Source organism: Oncorhynchus mykiss, chromosome 5, assembly GCF_057628025.1.
Source record: "Oncorhynchus mykiss isolate SJ-2025 chromosome 5, ASM5762802v1, whole genome shotgun sequence".
Taxonomy (NCBI): domain Eukaryota; kingdom Metazoa; phylum Chordata; class Actinopteri; order Salmoniformes; family Salmonidae; genus Oncorhynchus; species Oncorhynchus mykiss.
The window spans coordinates 53,306,868-53,332,287 of record NC_143026.1 but is presented as its reverse complement, the minus strand read 5'-3'; the positions used below and the strand labels follow the sequence as shown (position 1 = coordinate 53,332,287).

Sequence of the window (25,420 nt, the reverse complement as noted above, 5' to 3'; positions counted from 1 at the left end):
CTTAGGAAGGCCACCAAAAATTCTGCAATTTCCATTCCCAATTACAACATTTTCCTTCAAGATCGAACTGCTAAAGGGGGAAGAGTTGCAATCTACTGTAGCGATAGCCTGCAGAGTTCTGTCCTACTATCCAGGTCTATGCCCAAACAGTTCTAGCTACTACTTTTAAAAATCCATCTCTCCAGAAATAAGTCTCTCACTGTTGCCACTTGTTATAGACCCCCCTCAGCTCCCAGCTGTGCCCTGGATACCCTATGTGATTGCCCCCCATCTATCGTCAGAGTTTGTACTGTTAGGTGATGCTTAACACCGCGGCCGTCCTACAATCTAAGCTAGATGCCCTCAATCTCTCAAAAATTATCAAGGAACCTACCAGGTACAACCCCAAATCCATAAACATGGGCACCCTTATAGGTATCATCCTGACCAACTTGCCCTCTAAATACACCTCTGTTGTTTTCAACCAGGATCTCAGCGATCACTGCCTCATTGCCTGCGTCCGTTATGGGTCCAGGGTCAAACGACCACCCCTCATCACTGTCAAACGCTCCCTAAAACACTTCTGTGAGCAGGCCTTTCTAATCGACCTGGCCCGGGTATCCTGGAAGGATGTTGAACTCATCCCGTCGGTAGAGGATGCCTGGTTGTTCTTCAAAAGTGCCTTCCTCACCATCTTAAATAAGCGCCCGCCCGCCTAGCATCACTACTCTGGACGGTTCTAACTTAGAATATGTGGACAACTATAAATACCTACGTGTCTGGCTAGACTGTAAACTCTCCTTCCAGACTCAAATTAAGCATTTCCAATCTAACGTTAAATCTAGAATCGGCTTCCTATTTCGCAACAAAGCCTCCTTCACTCATGCTGCTAAACATACCCTCGTAAAACGGACTATCCTGCCGATCCTTGACTTCGGCGATGTCCTTTACAAAATAGCCTTCAACACTCTACTCAGTAAATTGGATGCAGTCTATCACAGTGCCATCCGTTTTGTCACCAAAGCCCCATATACTACCCATCATTGCAACCTGTATGCTGTCGTTGGCTGGTCCTCGCTACATATTCGTCGCCAAACCCATTGGCTCCAGGTCCTCTAAGTCTTTGCTAGGTAAAGCCCCGCCGTATCTCAGCTCACTGGTCACCATGGCAACACCCACCCGTAGCCCGCGCTCCAGCAGGTATATTTCACTGGTCATCCCCAAAGCCAACACCTCCTTTGGCCGCCTTTCCTTCCAGTTCTCTGCTGGCAATGACTGGAACCAATTGCAAAAAACACTGAAGTTGGAGACTTATATCTCCCTCAATAACTTCAAGAGTCAGCTTACCGATCGCTGTACACAGGCCATCTATAAATAGCCCATTCAAACAACTACCTACCGTATCCCCATATTTGTTTTTTGTTTTTTTCTGCTCTTTTGCACACAAGTAATTCTACTTGCACATCCTCATCCTCACATCTATCACTCCAGCGTTAATTGCTAAATTGTAATTACTTCCTCTATTGGCTTTTTTTATTGCCTTACCTCCTTACTTCGTTTGCACTCACTGTATACAGATTTTCTCTTGTCTTATTGACTGTACGTTTGTTTATCCCATGTGTAACTCTGTTTTTTTGTCACTGCTTTGCTTTATCTTGGCCAGGTCGCAGTTGTAAATGAGAACTTGTTCTCAACTGGCCTACCTGATTTAAATAAAGGTGAAATAAAAATACATTTAAAAAAATTCAGATCATTAAAACATTGGTGGATAAAGTGCTAAACTTTAACTCGTGGATGTCTCGGTGAAGTGAAATTATTTTGTTGCTCACCACTGCGCTCTGAAGAAGAAACAACGATACAATGTAGCCTAACATCGCTCGCAAACTGGACTTATGTGAGATTTGTTTCACTTTAGAAGCACTGGTCCTCCTTAATTTTAATTCCAGGTTCATATCAAAATATTTCCAGGTGTATCGGATGGTCTCCTCTTCCTATAACAGTCACACCAAGCATAGGGTTGCTATAAGACTGAAATGGGAAAATAATATATCTGTGAAGAAACTATGAAATATTTCCCCAATAACTTCTGATGTATATATTTGCATACGTCTGGTGTGTGTGTGTGTGTGTGTGTGTGTGTGTGTGTGTGTGTACACTGCTCAAAAATATAAAGGGAACACTTAAACAACACAATGTAAATCCAAGTCAATCACACTTCTGTGAAATCAAACTGTCCACTTAGGAAGCAACACCGATTGACAATAAATTTCACATGCTGTTGTGCAAATGGAATAGACAACAGGTGGAAATTATAGGCATTTAGCAAGGAGTGGTTCTGCAGGTGGGGACCACAGACCACTTCTCAGTTCCTATGCTTCTTGGCTGATGTTTTGGTCACTTTTTAATGCTGGCGGTGCTTTCACTCTAGTGGTAGCATGAGACGGAGTCTACAACCCACACAAGTGGCTCAGGTAGTGCAGCTCATCCAGGATGGCTCATCAATGCGAGCTGTGGCAAGAAGGTTTGCGGTGTCTGTCAGCGTAGTGTCCAGAGCATGGAGGCGCTACCAGGAGACAGGCCAGTACATCAGGAGACGTGGAGGAGGCCGTAGGAGGGCCGCTACCTCCGCCTTTGTGCAAGGAGGAGCACTGCCAGAGCCCTGCAAAATGACCTCCAGCAGGCCACAAATGTGCATGTGTCTGCTCAAACGGTCAGAAACAGACTCCATGAGGGTGGTATGAGGGCCCGACGTCCACAGGTGGGGGTTGTGCTTACAGCCCAACACCGTGCAGGACGTTTGGCATTTGCCAGAGAACACCAAGCTTGGCAAATTCGCCAGTGGCGTCCTGTGCTCTTCACAGATGAAAGCAGGTTCACACTGAGCACGTGACAGTCTGGAGACGCCGTGGAGAACGTTCTGCCGCCTGCAACATCCTCCAGCATGTCCGGTTTGGCAGTGGGTCAGTCATGGTGTGGGGTGGCATTTCTTTGGGGGGCCTCACAGCCCTCCATGTGCTCGCCAGAGGTAGCCTGACTGCCATTAGGCACCGAGATGAGATCCTCAGACCCCTTGTGAGACCACATGCTGGTGTGGTTGGCCCTGGGTTCCTCCTAATGAAAGACAATGCTAGACCTCATGTGGCTGGAATGTGTCAGCAGTTCCTGCAAGAGGAAGCCATTGATGCTATGCACTGGCCCGCCCGTTCCCCAGACCTGAATCCAATTGAGCAAATCTGGGACATCATGTCTCGCTCCATCCACCAATGCCACGTTGCACCACAGACTGTCCAGGAGTTGGCGGATGCTTTAGTCCAGGTCTGGGAGGAGATCCCTCAAAAGACCATCCGCCACCTCATCAGGAGCATGCCCAGGCGTTGTAGGGAGGTGATACAGGCACGTGGAGGCCACACACACTACTGAGCCTCATTTTGACTTGTTTTAAGGACATTACATCAAAGTTGGATCAGCCTGTAGTGTGGTTTTCCACTTTAATTTTGAGTGTGACTCCAAATCCAGACCTCCATGGGTTGATACATTGATTTCCATTGATAAGTTTTGTGATTTTGTTGTCAGCACATTCAACTATGTAAAGAAAAAAGTATTTAATAAGAATATTTTATTCATTCAGATCTAGGATGTGTTATTTTGGTGTTCCCTTCATTTTATGGTGGAAAATAAGTATTTGGTCAATAACAAAAGTTTTTCTCAATACTTTGTTTATATACCCTTTGTTGGCAATGATGAGGTGAAACGTTTTCTGTAAGTCTTCAAGGTTTTCACACACTGTTGCTGGTATTTTGGCCCATTCCTCCATGCAGATCTCCTATAGAGCAGTGATGTTTTGGGGCTGTTGCTGGGCAACACGGACTTTCAACTCCCTCCAAAGATTTTCTATGGGGTTGAGATCTGGAGACTGGCTAGGCCACTCCAGGACCTTGAAATGCTTCTTACGAAGCCAATCCTTCGTTGCATGGGCGGTGTGTTTGGGATCATTGTCATGCTGAAAGACCCAGGCACGTTTCATCTTCAATGCCCTTGCTGATGGAAGGAGGTTTTCACTCAATCTCACGATACATGGCCCCATTCATTCTTTCCTTTACATGGATCAGTCGTCCTGGTCCCTTTGCAGAAAAACAGCCCCAAAGCATGATGTTTCCACCCCCGTGCTTCACAGTAGGCACGGTGTTCTTTGGATGCAACTCAGCATTCTTTGTCCTCCAAACACGACGAGTTGAGTTTTTACCAAAAAGTTATATTTTGTCATATTGTCAAATGAAACCATTCTCCCAATCTTCTTCTGGATCATCCAAATGCTCTCTAGCAAACTCCAGACGGGCCTGGACATGTACTGGCTTAAGCAGGGGGACACGTCTGTCACTGCAGGATTTGAGTCCCTGGCGGCGTAGTGTGTTACTGATGGTAGGCTTTGGTCCCAGCTCTCTGCAGGTCATTCACTAGGTCCTCCCGTGTGGTTCGGGGATTTTTGCTCACCGTTCTTGTGATCATTTTGACCCCACGGGGTGAGATCTTGCGTGGAGCCCCAGATCGAGGGAGATTATCAGTGGTCTTGTATGTCTTCCATTTCCTAATAATTGCTCCCACAGTTGATTTCTTCAAACCAAGCTGCTTACCTATTGCAGATTCAGTCTTCCCAGCCTGGTGCAGGTCTACAATTTTGTTTCTGGTGTCCTTTGACAGCTCTTTGGTCTTGGCCATAGTGGAGTTTGGAGTGTGACTGTTTGAGGTTGTGGACAGGTGTCTTTTATACTGATAATAAGTTCAAACAGGTGCCATTAATACAGGTAACGAGTGGAGGTCAGAGGAGCCTCTTAAAGAAGAATTTACTGGTCTGTGAGAGCCAGAAATCTTGCTTGTTTGTAGGTGACCAAATACTTATTTTCCACCATAATTTGCAAATAAATTCATTAAAAATCCTACAATGTGATTTTCTGGATTTTTTTTCTAATTTTGTCTGTCATATTTGAAGTGTATCTATGATGAACATTACAGGCCTCATCTTTTTAAGTGGGAGATCTTGCACAATTGGTTTCTGACTAAATACTTTTTTGCCCACTGTATGTGTGTGTGTGTGTGTGTGTGTGTGTGTGTGTGTGTGTGTGTGTATTACATGAATAGTGACCACATCCCTTCCCGAAAATACATTTAAATGTTGTTTTAATGTGATTTTTTTCTTTTCCAACCTGCTCCATGTATTCGATGTATTCCATTTCAAATTTGATCCTCCTTGATGTTTCTACAACTTGATTGGAGTCCACCTGTGGTAATTTTGGAAAGGCACTAACCTGTCTATATAAGGTCCCATAGTTGACAGTGCATGTCAGAGCAAAAACCAAGCCATGAGGTCAAAGGAATTGTCCATAGAACTCCGACACAGGATTGTGTCTAGGCACAGATCTGGGGAAGGGTACCAAAAAATGACTGCAGCATTGAAGGTCCCCAAGAACACAGTGTCCTCCATCATTCTTAAATGGAAGAAGTTTGGAACCACCAAGACTTTTCCTAGAGATTACCGCCTAGCAAAACTGAGCAATCGGGGGAGAAGGGCCTTGGTCAGGGAGGTGACCAAAACACTGATGATCACTCTGACAGAGCTCCAGAGTTCCTCTGTGAAGATGGGATAACCTTTCAGAAGGACAACCATCTTTGCGGCACTCCACCAATCAGGCCTTTATGGTAGAGTGGCCAGAGGGAAGCTACTCCTCAGTTAAAGAAAGGCACATGACAGCCTGCTTGGAGTTTGCCAAAAGGCACCTAAATACTCTCAGACCATGAGTAACAAGATTCTCTAGTTTGATGAAACCAAGATTGAACTATTTGGCCTGAATGCCAAGCGGCACGTCTGGAGGAAACCAGGCACCATCCCTACGCTGCCAAAAGTGCTTCAACTAAGTACTGAGTTATGTACAGTGCCTTGCGAAAGTATTCGGCGACCTTTTGCCACATTTCAGGCTTCAAACATAAAGAAATAAAACTGTATTTTTTTGTGAAGAATCAACAACAAGTGGGACACAATCATGAAGTGGAACGACATTTATTGGATATTTCAAACTTTTTTAACAAATCAAAAACTGAAAAAATGGGCGTGCAAAATTATTCAGCCCCCTTAAGTTAATACTTTGTAGCGCCACCTTTTGTTGCGATTACAGCTGTAAGTCGCTTGGGGTATGTCTCTATCAGTTTTGCACATCGAGAGACTGACATTTTTTCCCATTCCTCCTTGCAAAACAGCTCGAGCTCAGTGAGGTTGGATGGAGAGCATTTGTGAACAGCAGTTTTCAGTTCTTTCCACAGATTCTCGATTGGATTCAGGTCTGGACTTTGACTTGGCCATTCTAACACCTGGATATGTTTATTTTTTAACCATTCCATTGTAGATTTTGCTTTATGTTTTGGATCATTGTCTTGTTGGAAGACAAATCTCCGTCCCAGTCTCAGGTCTTTTGCAGACTCCATCAGGTTTTCTTCCAGAATGGTCCTGTATTTGGCTCCATCCATCTTCCCATCAATTTGAACCATCTTCCCTGTCCCTGCTGAAGAAAAGCAGGCCCAAACCATGATGCTGCCACCACCATGTTTGACAGTGGGGATGGTGTGTTCAGCTGTGTTGCTTTTACGCCAAACATAACGTTTTGCATTGTTGCCAAAAAGTTCAATTTTGGTTTCATCTGACCAGAGCACCTTCTTCCACATGTTTGGTGTGTCTCCCAGGTGGCTTGTGGCAAACTTTAAACAACACTTTTTATGGTATCTTTAAGAAATGGCTTTCTTCTTGCCACTCTTCCATAAAGGCCAGATTTGTGCAATATACGACTGATTGTTGTCCTATGGACAGAGTCTCCCACCTCAGCTGTAGATCTCTGCAGTTCATCCAGAGTGATCATGGGCCTCTTGGCTGCATCTCTGATCAGTCTTCTCCTTGTATGAGCTGAAAGTTTAGAGGGACGGCCAGGTCTTTGTAGATTTGCAGTGGTCTGATACTCCTTCCATTTCAATATTATCGCTTGCACAGTGCTCCTTGGGATGTTTAAACTCCGAACTCTTCATTGAGACAGTGCTGAAACATCAATCCATGGTTGAGTCAGTACCACATTTTCATTTGTGCCGAAATCAAAATGAAAGACGAGTAATCTTGCAAATTCTGCAGGCTACGGTGTGAATAAGGCTTTTAGAAGTGCCATCTTTATTATTTATCGTTAATGCCGTGTTTTGTGTGCTTATCAATGCACAAGTACCTTTTTTCCCCCACTCTTATCGATACTTTTTTATTTATTATGTCATACAAAAGTTTAATTGGGTGAAGTTTTAAATACATTCTGCCATTACTAAATATGTAATGTGAAATATCTTAACATTACTAATTTCTATCACAAAAAAAACATTTGATTAATAAAATATTAAATCAGTCATCTTCAAATGATGGGGACAGTGGTGATGCGTAATTCAGGGCAGGTAGGGCAGTACTAGTGAAAAACATTTGATTAATAAAATATTAAATCAGTAATCTTCAAATGATGGGGACAGTGGCGACCCAGTAATTCAGGGCAGGTAGGACAGTACTAGTGAAAATTTGGAGACTTACTCATTCAATTTTTTTTTCTACATTTTCTACATTGAAGACATCAACACTATGAATTAACACATTTGGAATCATGTAGTAACCAAAACAAGTGTTAAACAAATCAAAATATAAAAAATGCCTTGATGATCGCTTTGCATACTCTTGGCATTCTCTCAACCAGCTCCACCTGGAATGATTTCTTGAAGGAGTTCCCACATGTGCTGAGCACTTGTTGGCTGCTTTTCCTTTTATTTTGCGGTCCAACTCATCCCAAACCATCTCAAATGGGTTGAGGCCGGGTGATTGTGGAGGCCAGGTCGTCTGATGCAGCACTCCATCCCTCTCCCTCTTGGTCAAATAGCCCTTACACAGCCTGGACATGTTGGGTCATTGTCCTGTTGAAAAACAAGTGAGCGCAAACCAGATGAATGGCGTTTCGCTGTAGAATCGCTGCGGACTTGGTGGTGCGCATGTAGCCCATAGCCTGTTTTAGAGAGATGTAAATCATCGAATATTGTAAGTCCTTTCATTGTCTGCTTATATACCCCCTTTATTTATCCTACGGTTCTGACTTGGTGAACACTGTAAGAACGGTCCATGTTCTGAATTCTGTCGCTGTACATTTCAAAAGTGCTGAACAAATAGTTATATTGACCACGTCCATCTTAGCTCGCTCATTATTGTCTTAATAAATATTAATGATTGCCTCTTATCAGCTCATCGTTCCCATGCCAAAGTTTGTACATATCAGTTGTCAGTAGAAACTACATTTGTTTAAGCAAGTCACCTATGTTTTTAAAAAAGGCAGTAAATGAGGCAGAATTAACTGTTTCGCTGTGACAAATGCTTTTTAAATTGTCAATATGAGCATTTGACTTTGTGCCGTTATCAATGAAAACACTTACATCAAAAAGACAAGAGAAGACCTAAATCAAGTATGCTAGCTAGTTTCCTTGTCTCGTTTAGGCTGATTCAATTGTCTAACGTTACTCGGCTTGTTATCAAAAGTGAATTTCACAGACTCATCAATCGGAAAAGTACTCAAATAATTAACATAAAAACAGATTGTATACAGTTTCTTACCTTAATATTGTTGTTCTGGTCTCCATGACAGAGCTTTAAAAGATGTGAGAAACATTACTGGTCTAGTAGAGGTGTGGCAGCATTCACTTTCAGTCTCCGCGCAAACATTCACAATTTGCGCAGTCCTACCAATGACCGATTGGCATCAGTTGTTACTATGGCAATTCAAGATGGCGCTACCCATACCTCTAATAGTAAATGTTCACAATCTAAACACAAAAAATGCGTATGTTTCCATGTTAAAAACACTTGTTTCGTATTAGTGGATTGAATACATCTCTTTGAAAACACTTTAGAAAGTAAAGCTAAGCAATCTATGAATCTGATAGAGATCTCAAGTGTAGGCCTCATCTTGGGTCCTCACTGCTGAGTGCTGAGGTTTGCCCTGGCACAGCTGAGCCCGCCCTTCCTCAGAAGCCCCTGGTAACTTGTGCCAAGCGGCTGAGCTGGCACCCTCTGCCAGGCTTACTTCTTAATACCCAGGAGAGCGCTGGTCCAAACACAGGCCTAGAAGTTCCTAACTGGACTAAGAGAGCTCACTGTTTACCCACCTGAGCCTCTTCTCCCTTAAGGAGCTGGAGCTTATCCTCCTGTAGAACAGCAAAGTACTGTGCTCGTACTTAGCGAGTAGCATCTAACTTTATCTATGCATTTATTTGGAGTCTAAACAACACGATAACCTCGTCTTGTTTTCTGTTCAAGTGGTCATCCTAGGTATTTGTTTAGTTTGTGTATTGTATTATCATTGAAAAGTTATTTTGTTCTTTCTCTCTTCTCAGGAGGCCATCAACCTGCTGGAGCCCATGACTAATGACCCGGTGAACTATGTGAGACAGGATGCCCTCATCTCATCAGCACTCGTCATGATCCAGCAGACCGAGGTCACCTGTCCCAAGGTGAGTGGAAGTGAAACAGTCCATCCCATTCACAGCCCACATTTAGGAGAGAAATTGGCGACCAGTAACTTTGTTATTCACTGACTTTAATATATCTTTGTTGTATCGCTGATGGTGGAATCATCTGTTTGCATGGTATGCTACTGTAGCCTATTGAAATGTTCTCAACATTGTCTAGAATGTTACTTTTCGTTGCCTGGCTTGCTAGATTGACATACAGTGCCTTGCGAAAGTATTTGGCCCCCTTGAACTTTGCGACCTTTTGCCACATTTCAGGCTTCAAACATAAAGATATAAAACTGTATTTTTTTGTGAAGAATCAACAACAAGTGGGACACAATCATGAAGTGGAACAACATTTATTGGATATTTCAAACTTTTTTAACAAATCAAAAACTGAAAAATTGGGCGTGCAAAATTATTCAGCCCCCTTAAGTTAATACTTTGTAGTGCCACCTTTTGCTGCGATTACAGCTGTAAGTCGCTTGGGGTATGTCTCTATCAGTTTTGCACATCGAGAGACTGACATTTTTTCCCATTCCTCCTTGCAAAACAGCTCGAGCTCAGTGAGGTTGGATGGAGAGCATTTGTGAACAGCAGTTTTCAGTTCTTTCCACAGATTCTCGATTGGATTCAGGTCTGGACTTTGACTTGGCCATTCTAACACCTGGATATGTTTATTTTTTAACCATTCCATTGTAGATTTTGCTTTATGTTTTGGATCATTGTCTTGTTGGAAGACAAATCTCCGTCCCAGTCTCAGGTCTTTTGCACTCCATCAGGTTTTCTTCCAGAATGGTCCTGTATTTGGCTCCATCCATCTTCCCATCAATTTTAACCATCTTCCCTGTCCCTGCTGAAGAAAAGCAGGCCCAAACCATGATGCTGCCACCACCATGTTTGACAGTGGGGATGGTGTGTTCAGGGTGATGAGCTGTGTTGCTTTTACGCCAAACATAACGTTTTGCATTGTTGCCAAAAAGTTCAATTTTGGTTTCATCTGACCAAAGCACCTTCTTCCACATGTTTGGTGTGTCTCCCAGGTGGCTTGTGGCAAACTTTAAACAACACTTTTTATGGATATCTTTAAGAAATGGCTTTCTTCTTGCCACTCTTCCATAAAGGCCAGATTTGTGCAATATACGACTGATTGTTATCCTATGGACAGAGTCTCCCACCTCAGCTGTAGATCTCTGCAGTTCATCCAGAGTGATCACGGGCCTCTTGGCTGCATCTCTGATCAGTCTTCTCCTTGTATGAGCTGAAAGTTTAGAGGGACGGCCAGGTCTTGGTAGATTTGCAGTGGTCCTTCCATTTCAATATTATCGCTTGCACAGTGCTCCTTGGGATGTTTAAAGTTTGGGAAATCTTTTTGTATCCAAATCCGGCTTTAAACTTCTTCACAACAGTATCTCGGACCTGCCTGGTGTGTTCCTTGTTCTTCATGATGCTCTCTGCGCTTTTAACGGACCTCTGAGACTATCACAGTGCAGGTGCATTTATACGGAGACTTGATTACACACAGGTGGATTGTATTTATCATCATTAGTCATTTAGGTAACATTCAGAGCTTCACTGAACTTCTGAATTCACTGAACTTCTGGAGAGAGTTTGCTGCACTGAAAGTAAAGGGGCTGAATAATTTTGCACGCCCAATTTTTCAGTTTTTGATTTGTTAAAAAAGTTTGAAATATCCAATAAATGTCGTTCCACTTCATGATTGTGTCCCACTTGTTGTTGATTCTTCACAAAAAAAATACAGTTTTATATCTTTATGTTTGAAGCCTGAAATATGGCAAAAGGTCGCAAAGTTCAAGGGGGCCGAATACTTTCGCAAGGCACTGTATCTTAAATACATTTTTTTACTTTTTTTTGTTGTAGCTGGTGGGGGTGCAAAAAATTATGCAGACTGCTGTTTTTGTGATTATACTTTTTCATAATGACAAAGACAAGTTTTATGTCGGACAACAAAAATAGAATGTTCATGATTTAATCCATGCCAAAGATGGTAAGATGAAAGGCAATGTTGATACTGAGGGGTTGGCGAGACTTCGAAATTCCTTACCGCAATCATGACTATGCTGGTTGGCGGAAATAAAAGTACAGGCTTTGTCGCCAGTAATACCTTTCAGATATAAAGAAAAGTTGGCAGGTTTTCGGTTCTTTTTGAAAGGGATATCAGTCAGCAGAGGGTAGGAAAGAGAAGGGTGGGGAGGCTAGCTAAAAGGAGCTGCTCTCTCTCTCCCCGTTTTGCACAACAAGCTCTGTCACAGCCGTTTAAGAAATGCCAGACTCATTTTCAAAGCGTCCTCTGGTCTCGGCCTGTACATCAACAGCCTTTGAGCTCGGGGCGGTGTGAAAGATTGTGCAAGAGACTCTTAAATTGGAAACGGCAGGAGGCACAACACGTGTGCCTGTGTAATTTTCAGCGTCTTTCCAGATTTTGTTTGGTGTGCTCTTACACTGGTGATGGTGACATGCAGCTAGCGTGACAGTGCGGCAGGTGTGTCAGTACACCTTGGGCATAAAGGTTGTTTATGTAGGCCTACACTGCCATACTGTTATGGACTGCCCGCCTGCTGTTTTTTTTTCTCAGCACTTTTACTTTGTGCCCCACACACGGTATATATGTGCCAATAACGTAAACGCACATGCTCAACTAAACTTTTCTTTCACACCCTCTCTGGGTTATTTCGTTGCATGACATTTTTTATGATTGAAGCCACGCTGTCATTAATTGCGGTGGGCCTGTTTAAATGTGAAGCCACACTGATGTTTTCAAGTGTTCTCGAGACAGGAAGGCGATTCGGTGCAGTTGTGTTAAATCGTGTTCGTCGAGTATGTGCCCCGGTGCCTCACACTCCCAGGTGGGCCACTTGCTTTACAGGACTCATTTTTTAAATATCTTACATGGAATTATAAATGGTAATGTTTTAACCATATAACCCTTCTTAAATCTTTATTATCGAGAAGTGTGGCTAGTGAGTTTTTAACCAGCTAATAGTGGCTCTCACTTCATGTCAGTTCCAAATGTGGGCCTTGGCATGCATATTGGCTTTATCAAAGCCAAAGTGACGTGGCAGCCAAAAGGTCTCCCATATGCAGCTGAAAAACCGGACAACAAAGAATTTAAGTATATTTCATCGAATACGAGTGCTAGATTGTAATGTGGAGGCCCACAAAATAAACTGAACAATGAGTTTGAGTCATAATGGTTTTCGTTGCTTTCCCGGCACAGGTGAACCAGTTCCGGCAAATCTACTCCAAGGTCATCAATGACAAGCATGATGACGTCATGGCCAAGTTCGGGGCCATCCTGGCCCAGGGCATCCTGGATGCAGGTCAGTGTTTTGTGTCAAGTGTGTGTGTGACTGATATTTGGTTGCAGCGGTGGGATTTCTTCAGAAAACTTGTTGGTGTATCTGTTTCAGTCTGCTCTTTAGGGGAAGTGTGTGTGTGTTGGCAATATTTACAAGGGGTCCAGTTCCAGCCGCCCTACTGGGCTTGACCACCCCTGTGTCCTGCAGTTTCTTGTCATTCTTGCTAGTAATCTGGCCATCCGGTGTCACAACAACACACTGACTTCTGCCCCATGGGAGCGCGCATGTCGTTTTCGTGACGTTGTAAGCTAACCCATCTAATGGTTTTCAAGTCCACTTTCTTTCATTGTCCACTAGCCAAAGGCACAATCCTAGTTATATTAGCAACCCATGCTAGTTGTTGCAACTTAAGCTCTCCCCTCTTTCTAAATTTCCAATAGATATTTTGATCTCTGTCACATGAAACTGCATAAGTACTCAAACCTTTTACTCATTACTTTGTTGAAGCACCTTTGGCAGAGATTAAAGCCTCAAGTCTTCTTGGGTATGACGCTACAAGCTTGGCACACCTGTATTTGGGGAGTTTCTCCCATTTTCTCTCTGCAGATCCTCTCAAGCTCTGTCAGGTTGGATGGTTACCCTTTTCAAGGTAAAAATTGAGGGGGCTGGTAACTAAATCAACAAAGCCACCAGTTTCACTAAATCACAATGATTTCTCTTAATCCCAGACCAAGGGCCTCGCTAACGTTTCCATTAGTAATTTATGACAATTTTAGCTTAACAAGCTTTTAAACGTGAAAAGGGAACAAATGTCAGTAAAACAATGACCTGGCACGGCTAGTATAAGAGAAGAGTGGGTGGTGTTTGCTGTGATTAGGCGGTCAAGGGCTGGGGGTGCAGAGTTAGAATAATAGACTGCCATTGCCCTCTGGGAGACAAATACGGAGAGGAGGATGGAGGGAGTGGGAGGAAGAGGTGCGGAGGAGTATCAGGATGAAAGAAAAAGCAGGGTGATTGGAATCAGTGTTGGGAGAAGGGGAGGTCCTTCCCCATATAAATAATGTAAAAAGTCCTTTCAAAACGAGTTACTTTGGAGGAATCCTTTGATTTAAAATACATTATTACACTGGAAATGGTTCCAATGTAAAATCAAATCAGACAATAGTGGTTAAATCACGTGCCGCTTCAGACCAGTTTTTTTTCTATGTAATTACAGTGATGATGACTTGTTGGTCATTTAATTCCTTTATTTTGACATCTGAAATGGCCCCTCCTAATGCCCGAACAAATGGATTTTGTCGCCAGAGTGACTCACAGATTCGAGTTGCTGCGCCTAAATGAGTGTCACACAAGTCTCTTTTAAAATTTAAGACACCTCTGGAAGGAGGGGTATGCTCTGTTTTTATCAACCTATATGGAATTGAATTGTAATTTTCCTTGGGGAGGGGACTTCTTTTCCCAGAGTGTTATGTGATTACTAGCTAGATCAACTACCATTTTTTTTTGTGGTGGCATAAGGTCCTTTGGCAGTACAGAGCAGAGGGATTTCTTTAGAAAGTTGCCCTGGATAAGCACATCTTCTACATTATTTTCAAAAAAAAAAAAAAAAAAAAACGTTTTGGAGGAGCTTTGAGAACTGAATACATGAGCAGACACTGAAAAGCTTCACATTTAGGGCCGAGATTAAAAGGAGTATAATTCTACGTAATGAATGAGGGAACGTCTGGCGAGACGGAGGGAACGGTTGGGTGTGCGGTTTCTTGCGAGAGCTGCTTTCGAAAGCTAAACCCTCAGTAATGAGCACCAGAGATCATGAAATGGAACCCTAATGGTTTCCGCATGTCACATTTCATATGATTATCCAACCCCACTCATAACTTTGACTAATACTCCACATCCACATCTGAAATCAAAGTGATACACTAGAAGTGAAGTGATGGTTCTTTAGGTGGAAGCTGCCTTTACAGTACTCAACACATAGCTGTCAGCATTGGCCTGACAGTTAAGGGTTGTAGAGGAAGAAGCGATAGCTTCAGTGTGCTATCTGGCTTACGATCCCATATTACGATCTTGTCTGGGCGGTCTAATGCGACAGAAAACAGAGGGGACTTGGGAGTTCTTTATCTTGGCAAGAGAATGGGGGATCCCGGTTTGATCTTGTCTGTTGCTGTAGTGGCACGGATCGGCTAAAAGCATTATGGGAACACGAATATTGCAAAAGCCCCACTGCAGTATGAGTGCAATATAGGCTCCTTTACTCTGACACACACACACACACACACACACAAACACACACAAAGTGCACATGCACAGCATAATTCTGATTTACACTTGTTGCCAGTGTTAAATTTGACTAAGTATTCTTCAAAATGAAACAAGGCTTGGTTGTGTATACACCAGGTTGTATACACCCTCACCTGATGTGTATTTAGACATCATTTAACACATAGAGGGACCTGCTGGTCTCGATCGAGGTAATACACAAGGCCCAATGTTAGCAGTGTGACGTATGCCTTTCTGCTCCAGCCTGTGTTTGGGGTATGCGTATACACATCTGTGAGTGTGTGTGTGTGTGTGTCAAGTGTTTGATGTGCAGCTCTCTGGGACCCCACACACAAACACACATGTAGACTGTATGCTTGCACGCACACACAAAAGCACTCACTTTACCCTTGCGGGCACAACAGAGTTTACAGACGTTTGACCAAAAGCATTTTTATTTCACGGATATTTGAGAAATTTACCGCACCCATATGAGCAACGTGGGCATCCACACAAGGTGCTCAGAATGACAGAAATAGTGCAAGTTGTAGATTCCTGTCACGGCCGTCCTCCTCTTCATCTGAAGAGGAGAGGCGAGATGGATCTGAGGACCAATACGCGGTGTGGTAAGTGTCCATGGTCAATCTTTAATAAAGAAAGTAGTGATAACTGAACACTATACAAAACCAGTAAACAAAATAACAACCGTGAAGCTAATCATATGGACTGTGCTGAAACAAGCCATCAACATAGACAAACAAACATAGACTGCCCACCCAACTCACGACCTGACCATACTAAATAAATACAAAACAACGGAAATAAAGGTCAGAACGTGACAGTACCCCCCCCCCAAAGGTGCGGACTCCGGCCGCAAAACCTTGAACTATAGGGGAGGGTCTGGGTGGGCGTCTGTCCGCGGTGGCGGCTCTGGCGCGGGACGCGGACTCCACTTCATCATTGTCTTAGTCCGCTTTATTGTCCGCCTCCGTGGCTTCTCCACCATGGCCACCCTACTCAATGACCCCACTGGACAGAGGGGCTGCTTGGGACAGAGGGGCAGCTCGGGACAGAGGTGGGGCAGCTGCTCGGGACAGAGAGACAGCTCGGGACAGAGGTGGGGCAGCTGCTCGGGACAGAGGTGGGGCAGCAGCTCGGGACAGAGGTGGGGCAGCTGCTCGGGACAGAGGGACAGCTGCTCGGGACAGAGGTGCGGCAGCGGCTCTGGGCAGAGGGGCTCCGGCAGCGGCGCCGGACAGGCGGGAGGCTCCGGCAGCGGCGGCGGGAGGCTCCGGCAGCGGCGCCGGACAGGCGGGAGGCTCCGGCAGAGGCGCCGGACAGGCGGGAGGCTCCGGCAGAGGCTCCGGACAGGCGGGAGGCTCCGGCAGAGGCGCCGGACAGGCGGGAGGCTTCGGACAGGCGGGAGGCTCCGGCAGAGGCGCCGGACAGGCGGGAGACTCCGGCAGAGGCGCCGGACAGACGGGAGGCTCCGGCAGAGGCGCCGGACAGGCGGGAGGCTCCGGCAGAGGCGCCGGACAGGCGGGAGGCTCCGGCAGAGGCTCCGGACAGGCGGGAGGCTCCGGCAGAGGCGCCGGACAGGCGGGAGGCTTCGGACAGGCGGGAGGCTCCGGCAGAGGCGCCGGACAGGCGGGAGACTCCGGCAGAGGCGCCGGACAGGCGGGAGGCTCCGGCAGAGGCGCCGGACAGGCGGGAGACTCCGGCAGAGGCGCCGGACAGGCGGGAGACTCCGGCAGAGGCGCCGGACAGGCGGGAGTCTCCGGCAGAGGCGCCGGACAGGCGGGAGGCTCCGGCAGAGGCGCCGGACAGGCGGGAGACTCCGGCAGAGGCGCCGGACAGGCGGGAGACTCCGGCAGAGGCGCCGGACAGGCGGGAGACTCCGGCAGAGGCGCCGGACCGGACTCCCGCAGACGCGCCGGACAGGCGGGAGACTCCGGCAGAGGCGCCGGACAGGCGGGAGACTCCGGCAGAGGCGCCGGACAGGCGGGAGACTCCGGCAGAGGCGCCGGACAGGCGGGAGACTCCGGCAGAGGCGCCGGACAGGCGGGAGACTCCGGCAGAGGCGCCGGACAGGCGGGAGGCTCCGGCAGAGGCGCCGGACAGGCGGGAGGCTCCGGCAGAGGCGCCGGACAGGCGGGAGACTCCGGCAGAGGCGCCGGACAGGCGGGAGACTCCGGCAGAGGCGCCGGACAGGACTCCCGCAGACGCGCCGGACAGGCGGGAGACTCCGGCAGAGGCGCCGGACAGGCGGGAGACTCCGGCAGCGGCGCCGGACAGGCGGGAGACTCCGGCAGCGGCGCCGGACAGGCGGGAGACTCCGGCAGCGGCGCCGGACAGGCGGGAGACTCCGGCAGCGGCGCCGGACAGGCGCCGGACAGGCGCCGGACAGGCGGGAGACTCCGGCAGCAGCGCCGGACAGACAGGACCACCTGCAGGGAGGAGACAGAGAGACAGCCTGGTGCGTGTGGCTGCCACAGGAACCACCAGGCTGGGGAGACCTTCAGGAGGCTTGGGGTTAGGAGGAGGCACCTGAAGGACCGGGCTGTAGGGGAGCACTGGAGCTCTGGTGCGCAACCTTGGCACCACTTCCCGAGGCTGGATAACCACTCTAGCCCGGACCCTCCAGAGTGCAGGCACAGGTTGAACCGGGCTGTGGGTAAGCACGCGAGATCTAGTGCTTACTACATGCACCTCTCCCTTAGGCTCCACTCCCACATTCGCCCGGCACGAGCGGAGCGCAGGCAGAGGACGCACTGCACCCTCCCAGCGCCCCGGAGACACAGCACACAGAGCCGGCGCAGGATACCCTGGACCAAAACTGCGTACCGGCGACCAGACCCGCTGAGCAGGCACCATACGCCCTGGCTCGATGCTCGCACTCGCATGACACTCTCGGGGGGCTGTCCTATAGCGCACCGGGCTATGGACACGTACTGGCGACACCGTGCGCTTAACCGCATAACACGGTGCCTGCCCAGTATCACGCTGCTTATAATAAGCACGAGGAGTGAGCGCAGGTCTGCTACCTGGCTTAGCTCCACCCCTCGTGTGCCCCCCCCAAAAAAATTTTGGGGCTGTCTCTCGTACCTGTCGCACTGCCGTGCTGCCTCCTCATATCGCCGCCGCTCAGCTTTCGCTGCCTCCAGCTCTGCTTTGGGGCGGCGATATTCCCCAGCCTGTGCCCAGGGTCCCTCTCCGTTCAGTATCTCCTCCCATGTCCAGGAGTCCTGTGATACCGGCCGCTGTTGTTGCTGCTGCTGCTGCTGCTGTCGTCGCTGTTTTCTACCACGCTGCTTGGTCCTTGGTTGGTGGGTGATTCTGTCACGGCCGTCCTCCTCTTCATCTGAAGAGGAGAGGCGAGATGGATCTGAGGACCAATACGCGGTGTGGTAAGTGTCCATGGTCAATCTTTAATAAAGAAAGTAGTGAACACTGAACACTATACAAAACCAGTAAACAAAATAACAACCGTGAAGCTAATCATATGGACTGTGCTGAAACAAGCCATCAACATAGACAAACAAACATAGACTGCCCACCGAACTCACGCCCTGACCATACTAAATAAATACAAAACAACGGAAATAAAGGTCAGAACGTGACAATTCCATCAATGTAATTGTCGGCATTATTTCCAATTCCCCATATATTTATGTAAAAGTGATAATTAAATTTGCTAACATTTCGAAAAACCTGTTTTTGCTTTTTGTGTGTGTGGAGATCAGTACTGGACAATTATTTTCCATGGAGGGCCATATTAGAATATATTTTTGCCATCGTGGGCCAGAATCATATTACAGGATTATACATCATGTGTATGACTGTGTTGACAGATATATCTACTGTAAATCACGTCCAGATATGCTACTTTTTAACATGCACAGAAATAAACCACATCCATGTTCTCCTTTTGGTAGGTATTTTCATTATTAAACATGCAATTAACTACACGGAGGGAAAAGTACACTGTGCATTCAGCACCACGGACAGAACTCTTGTTAACAGGTATGCACAAAACACAAAGAGAGCGCTCAACACTACATTTAAACTACTCAATCAGTGTGAGGAGTGAAGTCTCTGATGGGCATTGACTAGAGCAGTGAAGTCCGGTATAGTTTCTGATGTTGCTATGCGCAGGATTGGTGAGAGTCTATAAGAGATGATCTGTGCCTTGACTTGTTATATTTCATCACTGAAAATATCTGTTCACATACATAGGTTGACCCAAACAGTACAAAAATCTTCTGCGCATTACTCCTAATCTTTGGGAAGTTTTGTTCATCGAGAGATGCATAGAACCTCGTCAGTGACATTGTTTTGAATACTTCTCCAATCATTGCATCAGACTGAAGATCGATAAGGTCAGTGGGAGCGTTATCCACATTGAAGGTGAAAGGAGAGGAAACCAACAGCATGTCATTTTCCAACACTTTGAAACACTCAAAACGACTAGAAAACTCAGTTCAAAGCAGCGTTGTATACTTCTCCCGCTTGTCATCTGATAGGGAACAGACTAGAGTTTGACCGATTAATCGGCATGTCCAATTAATTAGGGCCTATTTCAAGTTTTAATAACAATCGGTAATCAGCATTTTTGGATGCCGATTATGGCTGATTATATTGCTGACCACTTGTTACGCGAGTGCAGCAAGGAGCCAAGGTAAGTTGCTAGCTAGCATTAAACTTATCTTATAAAAAACTATCAATCTTCACATAATCACTAGCTAACTACACATGGTTGATGATATTACTAGGTTAACTAGCTTGTCCTGCGTTGCATATAATCAATGCGGGTCCTGTTAAATTATCATTGAATCACAGCCTACTTTGCCAAATGATTTAACAATAGCGCATTCGCGAAAAAAGCACAATTGTTGCACGAATGTACCTAACCATAAACATCAATGCCTTTCTTAAAATCAATACACTGTAGTATATATTTTTAAACCTGCATATTTAGCTAAAAGAAATCCAGGTTAGCAGTTTGGACCGCCTGGCTCAATGGAAACTAATTTGCCAGAATTTTACATAATTATGACATAACATTGAAGGTTGTGCAATGTAACAGCAATGTTTAGACTTATGGATGCCACCCGTTTGATAAAATACGGAACTGTTCCGTATTTGACTGATAGAATTAACATTTTATTTACGAAATGATAGTTTCTTCATGATTTGATGATATTAATGACCAACGGCTTGTATTGCTGTGTTTATTATAATTACGTCTATGATTTGATAGAGCAGTCTGACTGAGCATTGGTAGGCGGCAGCAGGCTTGTAAGCATTCATTCAATCTTTAGTGTTTGCCAGCAGCTCTTAGCAATGCTTGCTTCACAGCGCTGTTTGGGACTTCAAGCCTATCAACTCCTAAGATTAGGCTGGCAATGTTAAAGTGGCTATTAGAACATACAATAGTCAAAGGCATATGAAATACACATGGTATAGAAAGAAATAGTCAACGCGTCATAATTCTTATAATAACTACAACCTAAAACTTCTTAACTTAACTGGGAATATTGAACCACCAGCTTTCATATGTTCTGAGCAAGGAACTTAAACGTTAAACGTTACCTGGCACATATTGTACTTTTATTTTCTTCTCCAACACTTTGTTTTTGCATTATTTAAACTAAATTGAGAATGTTTCATTATTTATTTGAGACTAAATAGATTTTATTTATGTATTATATTAACAGCATTGTTGTAATTGTCTTTATTACAAATGTATATATAAAAATCGGCCAATTAATCGGTATCTTCTTTTTTTGGTCCTCCAATAATCGGTATCGGTGTTGAAAAATCATAATCGGTCGACCTTTAGAACAGACTAGTAGTGTTGGAAGTTGGGTGAGATTGTTGACTTCTACTTGGCGGGTCAGGAGGAGTAAGTTTCCCTTGAAGGCTTTGACAAGGCTGTACATCTGATGTGCAAAAAGACCCTTCCCTTGTAGTTTGGAATTCAGTTCATTCATGGGGGCCACGGTGAAGGCAAAATCAGCCAACCATTCTTTATCTTGTAACTGAGGGAAATCCACATTTTCCTTTCATTTGCAAAAACTCAGCAATCTCTGACTTCAGGTCCCACACCCTTTTAAGCACCTTCCCCAAACTCAGCCATCTCACATTTGTGTGGCAGGGGAGATCTGCATGACCTGACTGTCTCATCCAACAGTGAGACAAACTGTCTGTGATTTTAAAGATTTTGCTCTTTTGAAGTTTACCACTTTACTGACTGTATCCACAACATGGCTAATTTTCAGAACACATTTACAGAGCAGCACCAAATGAATAATGCAATGCAGGAAAATAATTTTCTTATCTGGTTTCAGCTCAGCTGCTTGATCTTGTATCCTTTTCAAAAGACCAATGTTTTTTCCTGTCAAGTTTGGGCACCCATCAGTGGTCACACTGGATAACTTTTCAAAACCTCTTCCAATAAATGTTTCCCTGCGGTTGTGCTCTTCATTGACTGCACTGAAGCAAGCTCCTCTGTAATTTTAAAGTCTGGGGTTATGTCTTGTAAGAATATCAACATCTGCGTCTTGTCACGTGCATCACTGCTCTCATCCAGGGCCAAGGAGAAATATGTGAAATCCTTTACCTTGTCTTTCAACTGTTGTTCCATATTCTCTGCAATGTCCTCAACACGCCGTGTCACTGTTTGTCTTGACAGGGAAACATTTTCAAACCGCTCTTTCTTGTCGGGGCAAGTATTGCTGCAGAGTCAATTAAACATTCTGTAATGATTTCATTTTCAGTGATTGGCTTGCTATGTTTAGCAATTTTGTGGGACAGTACATAGCTAGCTCTCGCAATTCTGTCGTTTGCTGAATGCAGTTTTGTGAAAAGTCCTTGCTGATTTTTCCAACTGAGAAAGCAACTCTTTCAATGCACTTTCCCTCTGCTCAGAATACCATATTCCTATATTTTTCTGCATGCTTCATCTGGAAATGTCGGGACAAGTTGTCTTTCAAGACAGCGATGCTCTCTTTGCACATTAAGCACACAGCTTTCCCTGATACCTCAATAAATAAATATTTCGATGTCCACTCTTGCCTTCAAAATAAATGTCCCACAAGCGGTGGGCCTTAAATCGTTACGCAAAGGCGAGTATTCATTGGGCTTTTAATTTGACTAACATACGTTTTTCAAAACTTTACTATCGCAAATTCTCTATGTGATCTGAGCATGATTCCGTGGCCCGTATTGAATCATGTCACTGACCGTATACTTTCCCCGGGCTGGCCTTTGCCCAGGCTTGGTGTAGATTGATGAGTGGGGGAAAAACTATTAAATCCATTTTAGAATAAGGCTGTAACGTGGAAAAAGTCAAAGGGTCTGAATACTTTCCGAATGCAACTGTAAGCCTGGGACATCAACAATTAAAAGTTGGCATTAGTTGGAGTGACTATAGAATTCTGTATTTGTCCATTTTTGCAAATCACACTACTGTGAAGCGTGGCTCCATAACCGAGGTGCACAAGACACATACTGGGGAAGATTAGGGGAAAGATGTTATAGGAGATGGTTGGTTGGTAGATTAAACCAATTCTCCCTGTCTTTCTGTATTGGCTGATGAAGGCCAAGTTTGACTCTTTGGTCCACCAGACACTTAGCGCATTTGGGTGGAAGTGTCTGAGAACGAGATTAGTTTCATTGTATCCCCCTTTTGCACCTAATTCTGTCTTTTTGTCTCTCTATTTCTCTGATTTATGGTTGACTGAAGTGGAAGATCATTGCTGCCAAAGCACAAAGATTATCACAACTGTATTATCACGAATATGTCAAAACTCTCCTTCGTGTGTGTGTGTGTGTGTGTGTGTGTGTGTGTGTGTGTGTGTGTGTGTGTGTGTGTGTGTGTGTGTGTGTGTGTGTGTGTGTGTGTGTGTGTGTGTGTGTGTGTGTGTGTGTGTAGGTGGCCGTAACGTCACCATCTCGCTGCAGTCGAGGACGGGCCACACCCACATGCCATCAGTGGTGGGCCTGCTGGTATTCACCCAGTTCTGGTTCTGGTTCCTTCTTTCCCATTTCCTCTCCCTGGCCTTCACCCCCACCGCCATCATCGGGCTCAACAAGGACCTCAAGGTAAACAACGTGTGTGAGTGGGGTGCATCTGAAGGATGCAGTTGAAGTCGGAAGTTTACATATACCTTAGTCAACTACATTTGAACTCAGATTTTCACAATTCCTGACATAGAATTCAGTGAGGATCACCCCTTTTTTATTTTAAGAATGTGAAATGTCAGAATAATAGTAGAGAGAATTATTTATTTCAGCTTTTATTTCTTTCATCACATTCCCAGTGGGGCAGAAGTTTACATACAGTACACTCAATTAGTATTTGGTAGCATTGCCTTTAAATTGTTTAACTTGGGTCAAAAGTTTTGGGTAGCCTTCCACAAGCTTCCCACAATATGTTGAGTGAATTTTGGCCCATTCCTCCTGACAGAGCTGGTGTAACTGAGTCAGGTTTGTAAAGGCCTCCTTGCTCGCACACGCCTTTTCAGGTCTGCCCACACATTTTCTATAGGATTGAAGTCAGAGCTTTGTGATGGCCACTCCAAAACCTTGACTTTGTTGTTCTTAAGCCATTTTGCCACAACTTTAGAAATTGTCCATTTGGAAGACCCATTTGCGACCAAGCTTTAACTTTAACTGATGTCTTGAGATATTGCTTCAATATATCCACATAATTTTACTCCCTCATGATGCCATTTATTTTGTGAAGTGCACCAGTCCCTCCTGCAGCAAAGCACCCCCACAACATGATGCTGCCATCCCCGTGCTTCACGGTTGGGATGGTGTTCTTCGGCTTGCAAGCCTCCCCCGTTTTCCTCCCAACAAAACGATGGTCATTATGGTCAAACAGTTCTATTTTTGTTTCATCAGACCAGAAGACATTTCTCCTATATATAGATGTATAGGTATGTTTACAAATTAGCTATGACATAGCCAATGAATGTATAAGCATCTTTTGGGATTTCACCCCCAACCCAAAATCAAATTGTTTTGACTATTTGGAAGTTTTTAGTGAGATTATTTTCCCCTCCAGCTTTGGCCATGCATTGCGCCTCGCAAAGGGATTGCTGTCCTCGTTATACAGGGTAAAGTTGATCATTTCATATCTAAAAATGACCATATACTCTGATTGTTAATAACCTCTTGCAGCTCCCCCCTACTTTGTGCAATTTCCGCCTAAAGACATACCCAAATCTAACAGCCTGTAGCTCAGGCACAGCACCATGCATATTCTTGGTACCATTTGAAAGAAAACACTCAGAAGTTTGTGTAAATGTGAATTGAATGTAGGAGAATAACACACAAGAGATCTGTTTTAGATAAAACAATGAAAAAAACACGTTTTTTATGTTTGTCATCTTCTTTAAAATGAACAAGATAAAACAAACATTCAGATAGGATTATGGGGACACTTTCAGTGAACAATATAAGAGGGCAACAGTACTTGTGCAAAGTTTCAGAATGATAACTTCCAAAATGAGTGCTACATGACATTTATCATGAAGTCACCCAGGTGTCCCACACAAGTAGCCCAAATGTACCCAAGTGGCCAAATTGAAGGTATACATTTTGAAACAAATAACTATATACAAAATACCAAAATGGTATTCTAACACACACCCCCAAAAAATGGAGAAAAAAAAATGAAAAATAAAAAAAAATGGAAAAAATGTATATATATACATTTACAAAATAACATGGGTAACTATTTACATACTTTCAATATTTGGATGACACTCAGTCCTCTATCAAATCAAATCTATTTATATAGCCCCAGCCTAAAACCCCAAACAGCAAGCAATGCAGGTGTAGAAGCACGGTGGCTAGGAAAAACTCCCTAGAGAGGCAAAAACCTAGAGAGGAACCAGGCTATGAGGGGTGGCCAGTCCTCTTCTGGCTCAGCCGGGTGGAGATCAGTGGTTGTAGAGGTTGCAACAGGACAGCACCTCAAGAGTAAAAATGAACAGTTTAGGGTTCCATAGCCGCAGGCAGAACAGTTGAAACTGGAACAGTGGCAAGGCCAGGTGGACTGGGGACAGCAAGGAGTCATCATGCCAGGTAGTCCTGACGCATGGTCCTAGGGCTCGGGTCCTCCTCCTCCGAGAGAGAGAATTAGAGAGAGCATACTTAAATTCACACAGGACACCGGATAACACTCCCATTCGGAGTCAGTGTCACTGTGAAAGAAAATGTTCAGTTAGAATAGTTTCACATATGAGCCCTGTATCAACAGGTATAATAAACAGATATATATAGAGAGT

General features: G+C 44.9%; 1 protein-coding gene across 1 annotated transcript in view; it reads left to right on the top strand.

The window, feature by feature from the left end:
- Positions 1 to 25,420, top strand: part of LOC110522962 (26S proteasome non-ATPase regulatory subunit 1-like) — a 109,562-nt gene that overhangs the window by 65,414 nt on the left and 18,728 nt on the right. Inside the window, exons 20-22 of the mRNA XM_090236684.1 lie at positions 9,421 to 9,537; positions 12,776 to 12,878; positions 23,056 to 23,225. Of these exons, the coding sequence (XP_090092810.1) occupies positions 9,421 to 9,537; positions 12,776 to 12,878; positions 23,056 to 23,225 (390 nt within the window). The remainder of the gene's footprint in view (positions 1 to 9,420; positions 9,538 to 12,775; positions 12,879 to 23,055; positions 23,226 to 25,420) is intronic.